Source organism: Lynx canadensis, chromosome B2, assembly GCF_007474595.2.
Source record: "Lynx canadensis isolate LIC74 chromosome B2, mLynCan4.pri.v2, whole genome shotgun sequence".
Classification (NCBI taxonomy): Eukaryota; Metazoa; Chordata; class Mammalia; order Carnivora; family Felidae; genus Lynx; species Lynx canadensis.
Window position 1 is genome coordinate 41,117,060 of NC_044307.1, and position 14,923 is coordinate 41,131,982.

The window sequence follows — 14,923 nt, forward strand, 5'->3', positions numbered from 1 at the left end:
GGGGAGAGGAGGGACCTGCACAAATAAAAACCTATTTGCCCAATGTAATTATTATTATTTTTTTTTAGATTTATTACTACCATAATGTGAAATGCAGGCGTGAAATGTTTGACAAGGATATAGTAATGCTTCAGGTAATGAATTAAAAGCATTAAACTTACAGTTCATAGGGAATTGTTTTCCTTGTTATTTCTACAGAACCCAGCACTTAGGATTACTTCCAAATCTGTAACTTTAGCCTAGCCCTGTCTACTGAGCTCCAAACTCATATGACTAAGAGCCTGTAGAACATTTTCATCTAGATTTCCTGGACACATCTCAGATTTAACATATTCAAACTACTCTTATTTCCTCCATACCTTCCTCCTATCTTGCGTTTCCTACCTTGGTGTATTGTTCAACAGTGTATATAGTTGTTAGAGTCAGAAACCTGAAAGCCGTCCTTTTTTCATTGTCCTCTGATTAAAGCCCCAACCCCCTTAAACTGATTTGATTTCCAAGGCTTGTGAAACTTACCTTTCTTAAAATTCTCTGAAATTGCCATGCTCTGTCTTAAGTCTTAAACTCTGCACATTTCTTTCTTTTGCTCCCTAGTTTGCCCACCCTACCTCCTTCCTTTTCCATTTACCTAGTGACTTGTTTTCCTGCATGTCTTAGTGTTCAGGGTCACTTTCTCCAGAAAGCCATTGCAGACACACAATAATGTGGCTACGTATCCCATTTGGGAAGGCCCATAGCATGGTGCTCATCCCCAGCGTAGCTTTCATAGCTCTGGATTGTGGTTGCCTATTTACTTTTTGTCCCCTCCACTAAATCATGGCAACTATATCTTAGTCCCTGTTTGTCTGTTGTGCACAGCACAATATTTATCACATAGTAGTTTTTCCATATTATTGCTGTGGATTGAAAAATTATAGAAAAGTTATGGAATGTAAATTTCAAAAATGATTGGTTCAAAATAAATTAAAATCCAAGTTGATTTAGAATTTATACAGATGAAATTAAAGGAGAATTAAACTAATATTTAAAAGCTGTTACTTCAGTTAGTATAGTTTTTATCAGCAAAAATTAGTTTGAGAGTTCTTGATAACAGTCTAATATCACGTATATAAAAAGTACTAGAAGCTTAATTGCCATATCACGTTTCTCTCTGAGTCCACATACTAGACGGTGATAGGAGAATGCTGAAATAAAACTTAAGAACTGCATTCATGGGGCTGCAAGTAATTCAAAGCATTAAAAGGAAAGAGAACCTATAGTCCATGTTACTCTGATGTGTTGGTTTAGAGGAGGGTTGTTTTGTTTCTATTTCATTTTGTTTTACCAACTTAGATTCTTGTCCACACTTGTAGCTTCCACAAGTAGGGAATTGGGCTAAATGGGTTTTCGTCTTGTATTGGGATTGGTGACTAAGCTGTTTTCACCTATGCAGCCCAAAATATCTTTCACTAATTATTTAGTAACCCTTTTGACCTCCCTCTTTTCCTTTATCTCAAACATTAAAAAAAAAAAAAAAAAGACAGGTGTCTCTATGATGGATCCGAATCATTTCCTGATGATAATGCTCAGCCGCTTTGAACTTTATCAGATTTTCAGTACTCCAGACTATGGGAAGAGATTTAGCTCAGAGATTACCCATAAGGTAAGAGCATGTTTTATAAGCCCGTTTATAAGCCTCATTTAAAGAAGTATCTTCCATTCTTTTGGGGTACATTCATCACCTGAGATAATACAGTACTGGTATTCTTATCTCTGAACTTTCTCTCCCCCCACTTGCTACAGGATGTAGTTCAGCAAAATAATACTCTAATAGAAGAAATGCTATACCTCATCATAATGCTTGTTGGTAAGTTTGGATTGGTTGCGACCTTTATATTGGCTTTTGTGGTGGCAAATAGTTCAGAATTTCTGAGCTATGTTTCTTTTAGTTGAGCGGTTCTTCAGTTTGGGGGGAAGGTTAGAGCATCCACGTCTTTCTCCCCTCTGGTTACTGTAGCACCAAGAGTGATGGTCCTGTGGCAATTTGGAACAAGAGAGTAGACCTACTGAAGTAGAATAATCTGAAAGACTCCTTGTCTGAGGAGAAAGAAGGGGAACAGAAGAGTATAGCAAGCAAGAATAGGATATTTAGGATCTATTTACTGTTACTTTATATCTTAGGGATGTTTCCTCCCATGGTTTTGTGTCACAAAACTGTTATCTTGGCTTTAGATACAATAATAATAATAATAATAATAATAATAATAAATTAATAGAGACCTGTGGCTAATAGATGCAGGTTTCTTTTCTTACTGCCTGTATTTTCAGTCTTGTCACCTCCATCTTTCCTATTCTTTTATCCTATACCTTCCCCACCTCCTCTGCTATTTTAGACTCTGTAGTTCATAGAACAGAGAATCCTGGCTACTGCCAGGAGGTGATATCTTATTTGCCACTAGATAGAAGGACAAAGGAAGGCTCCCCTCCCTGCTACCATGTGGCAGATGGCGGGAAAAGCAGTTTCCGAGGCTACTGGTTCAACTGCTGCTGTACCACTTTTCTACTACATCCAGTTCCTTCCTGCCTTCTGATCCCATTCTTTCAAAACAGCAACCAGAGTTTTCTCTCCTCTGCCCAAACCCTGCACTCACTTGTTGTGTCTGAGCCTCAGAGGTTAGGAGCCGCTCTCACCCTAGCTTGTTGCCAAGCCAGTTGCTACCTTCCCATTGCATAGAAAGAAAAATATATTGTGTTGCGTGAATTATAAGTATATACTGCTTAAGTATGCTGGTTATGTTAAATGTGTGGATATGTACTTTTGCATTGACAGGAGAGAGATTTAGTCCTGGAGTTGGACAGGTAAATGCCACAGATGAAATTAAGCGAGAGATTATCCATCAGTTAAGCATCAAACCTATGGCTCATAGTGAACTGGTGAAGTCTTTACCTGAAGATGTAAGTACCTATACCTTAAAAAAGAAATTTAGAAATTCTTCCCTCCCTGTCAGGCTAGTGTGTAGAGATTACTTCTGTATACCTTTTCTGGTGGTAAAGACTGCAATTCTAGGACATGTATAACTCCTACTAGTCGCTCTTACTAGAAATAATTAGAGGGGTGCTTGGCTGGCTCAGTTGCAGAGCATGTGACTCTTGAACTTGGGGTCATGGGTTTGATCCCCATGTTGGGCATAGAGATTACTTTAAAACAATTTTTTAATGCTGAAAAAAAAAGAGAATACTAGGGATGGGGGATAGAAAAGAGCATGGAAGTAGAATCTCTTACAGGGAATTCTTAGAAGAAATAAGGATGCTAAATAAAAGTAAACCTGGTCTTGGGGCGGCTGGTGGCTCAGTCGGTTGAACGTCCAACTTCAGTTCAGGTCATGATCTCGTGGTTCGTGAGTTCGAGCCCCGCGTCAGGCTCTGTGCTGACAGCTCAGAGCCAAGGCCCTGCTTCGGGTTCTGTCTCCTTCTCTCTCTGCCCCTCCCCCGCTCACACTTTGTGTCTGTCTCTCTCTCTCAAAATAAATAAACATTAAAAAAAAAAAAAAGTAAACCTGGTCTTGAGAACTGAATTTATGTATCCAGTAGATAAGGGCTTGTTATAGAGTCTTTACTACAAAGTTGCCATGGGTGGTATGATGTTTAACCTAGCGTATTGGAGAAGGAAGTGAGAAAATACCTGCCCGGCTGTGTTGAGCAAACTGAAATTTTCCAGAGCTTTTTCCTCCTGAAGCATTCAAAAACTCTTCTTAGGGAGCCATCTCTTTTCCTTCTAGTGAATGTAAAATAATGTTCATGGGCATTCAGAGGCTAATTATAACTGTTTCTCCTCTAGGATCTCAAGGTCTTTGGCCACCTATTTTTCAGCCACAGGGTTTTTCAGATAGATAACCAACACTTATTGTTAGGAGTGGTCCTTATTTCCTTGAGGCTTTTCAAAATGTTTCCCCAAATTTGAAACATAGATCAAAACTTTCAACCTTAATGTTCATTCTTCTGGGATTTAAACCCCTATTTGTTTCATAGTAATACTTCCTTTAAACTTTGCATTATGAAAAATTTCAAATATCTATAGAAATAGAAAACATAACAGAACCCATCTCCAATTTCTTTTTTTTTTTTTTAATTTTTTTTTTCAACGTTTATTTATTTTTGGGAGAGAGACAGAGCATGAACGGGGAGGGGCAGAGAGAGAGGGAGACACAGAATCGGAAACAGGCTCCAGGCTCTGAGCCATCAGCCCAGAGCCTGACGCGGGGCTCGAACTCACGGACCGCGAGATCGTGACCTGGCTAAAGTCGGACGCTTAACCGACTGCGCCACCCAGGCGCCCCTCTCCAATTTCAACTAGTCTTGTTTTATCTTTACCCCAACCATGAATCCCTGCCCCCCCCCCGATTATTTTGTTAAGAATGTCAAGTTTACCCACAGATGGCACACGCTCTCCACCATCCAACCAAAACCACAGCGTGAGTTTGCAACAGGGGAGGGAAAAAAAAAGAATCAAAACTTCCAAGGCCCTGGTTTTTTTCTTAAAAGTACTTGAAAAAGGAAAATTCATTTGTGTTTTTTATTTACATTTAATATTTTTTGTATGTATTGTTAGGGGTCAACCATTTTTAATGATCTCAGATGACCAAACCAGCCTTTGGAGTGTTCTCTGTTCTACTTCTGACTTTACTTGTGGTGGACCATGTTCGTTATAATTTCAAAGGAGGAAAAAAAAAAAACTTTGAAAAAAAAACAAACAGAAACAACAACAACAAACAGTCTTAATTCTGAGCATTCCAGTAACTTTTTTTATGTATGTACTTAGCTGTACTATAAGTAGTTGGTTTGTATGAGATGGTTAAAAGGGCCAAAAGTAAAAGATTTCATTTTTTTCCTTTTTGTCTGTGCTGTTTTATTTATTTTTTTGGCCTATTTGATGTAGGTGTACTGTTGTACAACAGTAATCCAGAATTTGATTTTGCTGAGCTGTTCTAACCAAAACAAAACAAAACAAACAAACAAACAAAAAGCCCAGAAACCAGGTTTACCATTTCATCTATAACTAGAATTGTATGTGTGTAAAACAATGGTTCTCGGCCAGGGACAACTTTGCCCCCATGAGACATTTGGCCAGATCACCACTCAGGGCAGGGTCATATGGTGCTCCTGGCATCCAGTGAGCAGAGGCCAGAGGTGCAGCTGAATATCCTGCAATGCACAGGACAGAACCCCCACAGCAAAGAATTGTCTGCTCTAGATGTCAGCAGGGCCAACATGGAGAAACTGGTCCAAAAGGACTTTTAGGAAAACTTGTCTATCCGTATGCCACGATCACACCTAAAAGAACAATAATTAATAATTTCTTAATATCACTAGATATCTAGTCAGGATAAAAATTACTTGTGCTTTTTTAATACAGGAAACGAATCCTGAGTTGCTAGATGAGAAAGCAATTACAGTTTCACTTCGACTTTAGAATAAAGAAGAATACAATTTAAAACAGCATTTTAAAATACATCTTGTACAAAGTAATGGCAACTATATTTACCAAACATTTTTGACCAGAGAATTCTTTAATTAGAATTCCTATTAACATCTTGTTATTAATAGGATATGATTTCGGAAATGCTGTTTTACCAAAAATAGATAAGAAATTAGTGTAACCTTCACGAAATGCTAAATATCTTACATAAATTTTAAATGTTATGTGTACTTTGTGCTTTTAAGTTAATTCCTTTTGAAAGCTGTCACCTTGAAACCGTAGGATAGTGACTTATTTTTAACTGTATGAGTCTGAATGAATGTTAGCTTATCAACTAAGTTTCCCTCGTTATGTATTAATAATTATGTTTACTATGGAATCCTCAGCTATAAAAACTGGGATAATAGTATAGCCGCTTCATAGAGTTGCTGTGTAAGGCTTAAGAAGAGAAAAGCACAGTGGCACCTGGGTGGCTCAGTGGGTTAAGCATCCAGCTTCAGCTCAGGTCATGAATGATCTCATGGTTTGTGGGTTCGAGCCCTGCGTTGGACTCTGTGCTGACAGCTCAGAGCCTGGACCCTGCTTCTGTGTCTCCCTCTCTCTTTCTGCCCCTCATTGCTCACGTTCTGTCTCACTCTCTGTCAAAAATAAAAGTTAAAAAAGAGAGAGAGAAAAGCACAATGTTTAAAGTGCTAGCAGATACACAATTAACATGAAACACACTTGTTTCTCATACTGTTAGGAGAACAAGGAGACTGGCATGGAGAGCGTAATTGAAGCAGTTGCGCATTTCAAGTGAGTTTACTTCCTGTTGTTTCCCGTTCAGTTGTTTTTAATATATTAATTTTTCTTGGTGTTTCCTTTGATGGAACTGAGAATGAAATTGTTGCCTTCAGAGAGTGACAGCCTTTTCAGATACAAATTTCTGAACTAGATTTCTCACTGTCCTTTCACTCTTCTGATCTAGCTCTTCACTCAGTAACTAAAATTGATTTATGAGAATGTTCACTGTGCTCAGAACCAGTGTTCATAGCTGATAGTTTCAGATAATTGACATTAAACTGAACAGATGACCTAAGGCAGTGCATTGAGCTTTCTTAAAACTACTTTCTTCGTTTTCATTTGAATGCGCCTCCTAAGTTATGGGATGGCCTTTGAATACTGCCTTCACTCTTCCAGTGCATTGCCCAGTCAGTAAACCATTTTTATCCCCACTAAGGTTGTTGAGGCAGCTTCTCAATGCTGCTTTTTCCTTGCTCCCACCCCAACAGTAATGTCTTTATTTTTGTTGATTATAAAGATACAATATATGGGGACATCTGGGTGGCTCAGCCAGTTAAACATTGCCTCTTGATCTCAGCTCAGGTCTTGATCTTGGGGTCATGAGTTCAAGCCCTGCATTGGGCTCTGCACTGGGTGTGAAGACATTAAATTAAATTAAATTAAATTAAATTAAATTAAATTAAATTAAATTAAATGATACAACACTTGCTTTTAGAGAAAATACAGAAATATATATAATATATATAAAAGGTATATATATATATGATTCTCTAAACCTTAAAATTGTACCTACTTTTTTCCACTTCTACTCTGATAAGTAGAACTTATCAGAGATATCTTTATATGTCAAAATTTAAAAATTATTATTACTTTTAGTGATGTTCAACTGTTTAGAGGTGTCGTAATGTGCATAACCTATTCCCTATAGTTAGACTTCGAATTGTCACTACAATGACCATCACATTCACCTGTCCAGTTAGGATTAATTCAAAGTGGATGTGTCAGGCAAAATGATGTACATAGAGCTTTGCTGTAGATTGCCAAATTAACCCATAGAAAATAGTAATAGCTTACATCCACCAGAAGTAAATGAGAGCTTTGATTTTTTATTCTGTTATCTAAGCTTGTCTCATAAATTAGTGTATGACTTTAGTAATAATATTTTAAGGACTTTTTTTCCATAGAAAACCTGGATTAACAGGACGAGGCATGTACGAACTGAAACCAGAGTGTGCCAAAGAGTTCAATTTGTATTTCTATCACTTTTCAAGGGCAGAGCAGTCCAAGGTAATTGTGAAAATTAAAAGTGTACTGAGGAAGAGCTGTGTTTCTTTGTTTTTCCTAAACAACTTTTACTGCTTTTCAGAGATTGAAAAAGGATACATTTTTATTATAGAAAATTTGAAAAATATAAAAAGTATAATGAAGGAAAGTATAGATTACCTAAAATATCACTTCCTAACATTTTGGGTTCCCCCTCCCCATACATAAGATCTTTTGCTACATACATAAGATCTATATAATTATATACATAACCACACATATGTATTTTACTGGCTTTTGAAGACAGATTGTCAACCTATGTAATAGTCAGTTAAGCCATTTTATGTTCATTTCAGAATTGCTACTACTTAACATGTTTTCCAATAGAAATTTATGGAATTTTCCTCATGAGTCTTAGTCAAATTTTGTCTTTTAGCAGTCTACTCTTAAAATACTTTTTCAGTAGATGGCGTTAATTAAACTTGAACATGAAGCTTTTGTTTAGTTTTAGATGCGTGTTGCAGAGCTCAGACCCAAATAACTTTTTTGGTTTTGGTTTGTATATGTTTCCCCTGCTTTTTAAAATAAGAAAGAACTCCTTGGGGTTTGGGGGGTGGGGGGGTGGTTAGTGGGGAAAAAAATAACCTTGATGTGTCGGTGTGGGGAGGGGGGACTATATATAAAACTAAGGGTAAATCTCTTCTAAAATCAGAAGATGAGAGGCACCTGGATGGCTTAATCAGTTAAGCATCTGACTTCGGCTCAGATCATGATCTCATGGTTCCTGAGTTCGAGCCCATCATTGGGCTCTCTGCTGTTAGCATGGAGCCTGCTTCAGATCCTCAGTTTTCCGCCTCCACCTCTCCCCCCACACCCGCCAACAAAAAAAATAATAAAGTAAATAAATAAGTAAAATGAAATCAGAAGATGATATGACAAAGACTAACTTAGTAGTTTTGGGTATTAGGTGGTTGTGCATTGCTAATTCCCTGTCCAAATGTCTTCCTTTCTTATTAGGCAGAGGAAGCTCAACGGAAATTGAAAAGACAAAATAGGGAAGATACAGGTACTTTTAATCTTTCTAAAACTCTCTTGTCAGTCTCTTCTCCTTGTTAAACGTTTTCTATCGACTGTAATGATTATCCTTGATGAAGTGAAAGATTTAAATATATGCTTTCCGAGGGAACATTCAAGGCTAATAAATATGCAAATATAGGAATAATTAGTACTGAGTCACCTTTGGGTTACTGATTTTGTCTCAGATCCTAAGACATTTCTAGGGAAAACAAAGCTTTCCTCTGTACTGCTTCTATTTATGTAGCTGTTTTTATGCATTTGACCTTGAGAAGGTAAAATATAGTTTTAACATGTAGTATTAGTGGATATTCTTTGAATGAAGACCTATCAAAAGTATCTAATACAGGGATAGGCTTGTTTGTTTTTGTTTTTTTTTAAGCATGTTCTACAAAGAAACCAATAATAACTTTATTTGTGCAGCACTTCCACCTCCAGTTCTGCCTCCATTTTGCCCTCTGTTTGCAAGTCTGGTAAACATTTTGCAGTCAGACGTGATGTTGTGCATCATGAGGACAATACTGCAGTGGGCTGTAGAACATAATGGATATGCCTGGTCTGAGTCCATGCTGCAAAGGGTAGGTTTGAAGACATTTATTATTTATATTTCTGTGCATTTTTGGTAAAAGCCAGAATATTCTTGTCCATATCTATATACAGACAACTTAGCACAAAATGCCATGTTACCTTAATTTGAAATATAGTAATATTATTACTGTTTTTTGTGTCTGACAGCGAAAATGATAGCCAGGCAGATATGTTTTTATACCACATGGTTGTGGTTCCCTTTTCTTGTTGGCCTATCTGCTTCTCATTGATTGTTGGTGATATGTCTTTGTTTATGCAGTACTCTGACGTTTGTATAATGTGTTATCTTTGACCTGTGTTTTTTATTTAATTCCCTCAAAACCCCCGTGGGTTCATCAGTATCTGTATTTTGCAGTTGAAGAAATTGAAACTCACAGACTAATGGTCTTATAGCTAGTAAGTGACATGTCTAGAACCTTGTTGGTATTTTACTTTATAGCTTTGATGTAACTCATTCTTGAATTATTTATTTATTGAATTCACACAACATCCCTTTTGGGTAGATACAACTTTTTCCATTATGTAGATGAGCAAGTCAGTTTTCAGTGAGATTCAGTCAGCTTGTGTGTGTTACTCAATTAGTAAATAACATAATAGTAATTATTCAGTTAATAGACTTAGCCTACTCTGTACCTTATTCTGTGCTAAGTACTTTTACGTGCAATATTTGCAATCTTCAGAACTCTAAAGGGAAACTGGTTTTTTCCATTTTAAAGATGATGAAATTAGGCTCAGAGGGATTCCCTGAAGCCATGTAGCTTGAAAGCAGTGAAGCCAGGATACAGATGAAAGTGAGCATTCTTCCAGAGCCTTCTTCGAAAGCTACTTTTCTTTCCATTGTCTCAGCAGCCTCAAGTATCTCATTGGCTAAGATGTGTGTATACTTATACCCCCCTCCCATTTATAAATATGCTTAAAACGTAAAAGCACAAAGCTATGGTCTACTAGAGACCATCAGTATTATCTGAGCAAAAGATTTGTCGGAAATGATGGAGAAAAAAAAAGAGTGAAGGCTATTTACCTTTTGTGTACATTTGCTTTGTGTCATTCAAGCTAACCTAATTCATCCAAGTCTCCAACAGCCACAATAGCCCTTTGTGTGGGGAAACGTACAGACGCCATACATACATCTCCTTCAAAAATTGAGGAGCAGGATAAGAGCAGTAAAAATGCAAATAGACTCAGTGTAATTTTATATTTTCTTAGAAGCCTGGTAAGGAATTTTTTGCGAGATATAAAGAAGAACTGTAAACATCATTATAAGTTACGTGGCATTAGAAATAAAAGTATCTGTCTTTCTGAGATGATTAAGATTTTTAGTCCTTAGAGAAATTTAAGTAGAGAGTATTGTAGACTAGCTCATTACATGATAGATGCTTTCAGCTCTAATTATTTGGCCACTGAGATTCTTTGAAGATTTTTTTAAGACCATAGTATAGGGATAGCATAAAACTGAAAAGTACATATTATATGAATGGTTGGTCAGAGTTTGAACTTAATAAAAATTAGTACTTCAGCCTGTTTTTTACTGCATTTAGTCTTCAGTGGTTTGCTTTATCTTTTCTCAATCATGAACATTTTTGTTATTTCTTACAAACATATGTACTTGGTTTTTGATTTACTAAAAGTTACAAAATATTTTTAGGTGTTACATTTAATTGGAATGGCACTTCAGGAAGAAAAACAGCATTTGGACAGTGTCACAGAAGAGCATGTAGTAACATTTACCTTCACTCAGAAGATATCAAGTATGTATATACACTTTTTACTAAACTAATTCAAGATACCAGTGATTTTAAATATGGAATATAACCTCTTATTTGCTCATGTAAATTCTAAACAGGTTATAATGGATCCAAATTTCTGAGGCTGTATGTATTCATCTGTGTGTTAAAGGTACTAGATCAGATCCTGATATATATTCATAAAAATACTTAGGGACTGTGCATACTTAAAATACATAAATTTTAATTTATAAACTGAAAACCTTAATGAGGAGTCCTTAGTTTGAAATCAATGTAGTGCATACATTTAAATTCTCACATATGCTTTTGAAAACACAAAGTATGCTATCAGGATTTCACTTCTACATTATTGCTGTTACCTTATAAAGACACTGAAAAGAAGAAAATGTGCTATAGGGAATTAGTGTATCATTTTATGTAAATTAATGTGATTTTTTTCTCAAAGGCCAGGAGGCTTTTTTTCTAGCTTTTTTTTTTTTTAATGTTTATTTATTTTGAGAGAGCGTGTGCATGAGGGAAGGGGCAGGGGGTGAGAGAGAGAGAATCCCAAGCAGGCCCCACACTGTCAGCATAGAGCCTAACGCAGGGCTCAGTCTCCCCACTTGAGATCATGACCTGTGCCGAAATCAAGAGTCAGTCACTTAACTGACTGAGCCACCCAGGCACCTTTTTACTAGCTTTTTATTATTAAAAATTTTAAACATACAGGCAAGAGTTGGTACAGTAAACATCCATGTACCTACCACTTAGATTCAGTAATTAGTACTTTGCTATATTTACTTTAATATTTGCACACTTTTTAAAACCATTTGTTTTAGCCATCGTGTTTCTTCTCTAAGGAAAAGGTTTTCCTTTACTGATTTTCAAAATAAGCAGTTGGTCTAAAGTTGCCTTCAGTGGTGACAACTGTAAATCTTTTTTGTTTGCTTAGGACGGTTGTGTTTTTGGTTTTTAATATTACTCTTGGAGGGCACCTGGGTGGCTCAGTCTGTTGACTGACCAACCCTTGATTTCAGCTCAGGTCGTGATCCCAGGGCTTTGGGATTGAGCCCCGTGTCGGGCTCCGCACTGAGCGTGGAGTCTGCTTAAGAGTCTCTTTCCCTCTCTCCCTTTGCCCCTCTCCCCTGCTCACATGCTCATTTTCTCTCTCTAAAAAAAGAAAAAAATACTACTCTTTGATTTTTATTTATTCAGTGCTTTATAGTCACATATCAAGATTTCCTTTTTAAAATAGTTTCTTTTTGAAGCTTAAACTGCCAATCTTGGTCAGTGGGAATCTATTCAATTGGCTTCACTGTTCTTTTGACCCAAGCCCATTAGTATTTGCGCACCACATTGCTTTCTGGCACAAAAGATGCCCCAGGCACATTTGTGCTTTCCCTGCCCCAGACCTACAATCATCCATTTGCTGAGGTATTTTAAAGAATTTATGGTGGTATCCTGGGAGTGACAGTAGGTGTTATGACAGGAGTGGTCTTATTTGCTGCTAGTTCTCTATTTTTCCCCTTTTGCCCTCATCCAGGAAAGTGGGAGGAAGACAGGAAACTGCCTTTCCCCACTGAAGACTATGTTGTTAGGTGCCAGCCTTTCCCTATTCTTTTCTCTGTCAGTATTTCTTTCTATGGATTAGCATTGTATCTTGTGCCGTCTTTTTTTTTTTTTACTTCAGGATAACCACACAGAAAACTCCCTAATTTCATCCACTCATCACTATACAATCTCAGACTCTGTTTCTCTTTTTGTCTTTCTTTTCAATAATCATCATTTTCTCTGAACATTCTTTACATTTCTCTTTAAATTTTTTTAAATGTTTTTATTTATTTTTGAGAGAGAGAGAGAGACATAGCGTGAGCAGGAGAGATACAGAGAGAGAGGGAGACACAGAATCCAAAGCAGGCTCCAGGCTCTCAGCTGTCAGCACAGAGCCCGATACGGGGCTCGAACCCATGAACCACGAGATCATGACCTGAGCCAAAGTCGGACGCTTAACCGACTGCGCCACCCAGGCGCCCCTCCTTATATTTTTCTTTAAACATTTTATATAATTAAAACACACTCGGGGGGGCGCCTGGGTGGCGCAGTCGGTTAAGCGTCCGACTTCAGCCGGGTCACGATCTCGCGGTCCGTGAGTTCGAGCCCCGCGTCGGGCTCTGGGCTGATGGCTCGGAGCCTGGAGCCTGTTTCCGATTCTGTGTCTCCCTCTCTCTCTGCCCCTCCCCCGTTCATGCTCTGTCTCTGTCCCAAAAATAAATAAAAACTTTGGAAAAAAAAAAAAACACACACACACTGTTTAGGGGCACCTGGGTGGCTCAGTCGGTTAAGTGTCCGACTTCGGCTCAGGTCATGATCTCACAGTCCGTGAGTTCGAGCCCCGCGTCGGGCTCTGTGCTGACGGCTCAGAGCCTGGAGCCTGTTTCAGATTCTGTGTCTCCCTCGCTCTCTGACCCTCCCCTGTTCATGCTCTGTCTCTCTCTGTCTCAAAAATAATATACGTTAAAAAAAAAAATTTAAAAAAAAAAAAACACACTGTTTAGAGTCAAATCCCTAAACTATAGCCACAGAACTTTAGATCTGAAAGAATATTAAAGAGTGCATAGTTTAGTCTCTTCCCCTCCTAGGAATATTTTGCCTAAATGGCTGTACTTAAAGAAAATCAAGACCTGGACATTTCTGACTATAAAACTAAATCAGCTAACATGAGATTAAGTATACTCTTGAGATTATGGATTTGACATGTATGTCTTTCCCTCAAATAAAAAATAACTTACAGAGAGAGAAATGGATTTTATTTTGAATCTAGGTTTTATTAAAAGACCAAACACGTTGATATATTTTTACACACACACACACACACACCCCTGTAATCCAGCTCTTTTCTTAGACTTTGTAAAATCTGAGGTAGTCCTTTCAGCTGGGTTTTTATTTAATCTTGCTAAAAGCTATGTTAAAATAATCATTTGGTGTAAGATGCCCGTTTTGAATGATGAAAGCATTCTAGTTAACAATTTGTTTGAAAAGTACAGATACATTACATTCTTAAGAAATATTGAAAATTTCTAAAAAGCAGAGCTGTAATTAAATGATGGGCAGATGATGTTATAAGCAACTTTATTTATCTTCTCATGCACAGTAATAAGCACTGTGAAGTGGTAGCTGTTGTTATCGTGAGTTTTATTTTTTCTGCCTTAGAACCTGGTGAAGCCCCAAACAACTCTCCTAGCATACTGGCTATGCTGGAAACACTACAGAACGCTCCCTACCTAGACGTCCACAAAGACATGATTAGGTGGATATTAAAGGTAAAATTTCCTACATCGCTCTGCTTTTTTGCAAGAAACATTCAGTGTTTGTTATCTTTAAATTTTGATAATATTTCATAGCTTCCAAATAACTGATCCTTTTTGTCATAGACTTTTAATGCTATTAAGAAGATGAGAGAGAGTTCGTCCACCAGTCCCGTGGCAGAGACTGAAGGAACCATAATGGAGGAGGTATAAGAGGCAGCATGTGGTCCTACTGCAGCATGGTAGCAAGTTCACTATAAGTAATTTAACTTGTCTGCAATAAGTTGGTAGTTGATATTCACAAAAAATGTGAATTCCAAGAAACGTGCCACTATTTATTTATCTTTATTTGTTGTAGCAATTTTTTTTGCTCTGCCTTTTTTTTAACAGGTTAAAAAAATCTTTTGTTTAGATAAATGAGATTATAAAATAGTTTTTAGCCAGTATTTACAATAAAGATAGTTCTCCCTTGGGGTAAAAATGTGCATTTAGCATCTAATGGTCTAATTAAATGAAGCATAATTTCAGAGTTCAAGAGACAAAGACAAAGCTGAGAGGAAGAGAAAAGCCGAGATTGCCAGGCTCCGCAGAGAAAAGATCATGGCCCAGATGTCTGAGATGCAAAGGCACTTTATTGATGAGAACAAAGAACTCTTTCAGCAGACTTTAGAACTGGATGCCTCTGCCTCCGCTGTTCTTGATAATAGGTAAAAAATAATCAACATTTTTTA

At 37.4% G+C, this 14,923-nt stretch overlaps 1 protein-coding gene across 1 annotated transcript in view; it reads left to right on the forward strand.

Moving 5' to 3' along the window:
- UBR2 (ubiquitin protein ligase E3 component n-recognin 2) overlaps positions 1-14,923 on the forward strand; it is a 124,601-nt gene that overhangs the window by 79,741 nt on the left and 29,937 nt on the right. The window contains 12 exon segments of the mRNA XM_030315521.1: positions 69-134; positions 1,520-1,642; positions 1,783-1,846; positions 2,810-2,934; positions 6,198-6,250; positions 7,423-7,525; positions 8,519-8,567; positions 8,999-9,153; positions 10,809-10,911; positions 14,098-14,207; positions 14,319-14,399; positions 14,721-14,899. Coding sequence (XP_030171381.1) covers positions 69-134; positions 1,520-1,642; positions 1,783-1,846; positions 2,810-2,934; positions 6,198-6,250; positions 7,423-7,525; positions 8,519-8,567; positions 8,999-9,153; positions 10,809-10,911; positions 14,098-14,207; positions 14,319-14,399; positions 14,721-14,899 — 1,211 coding nt within the window.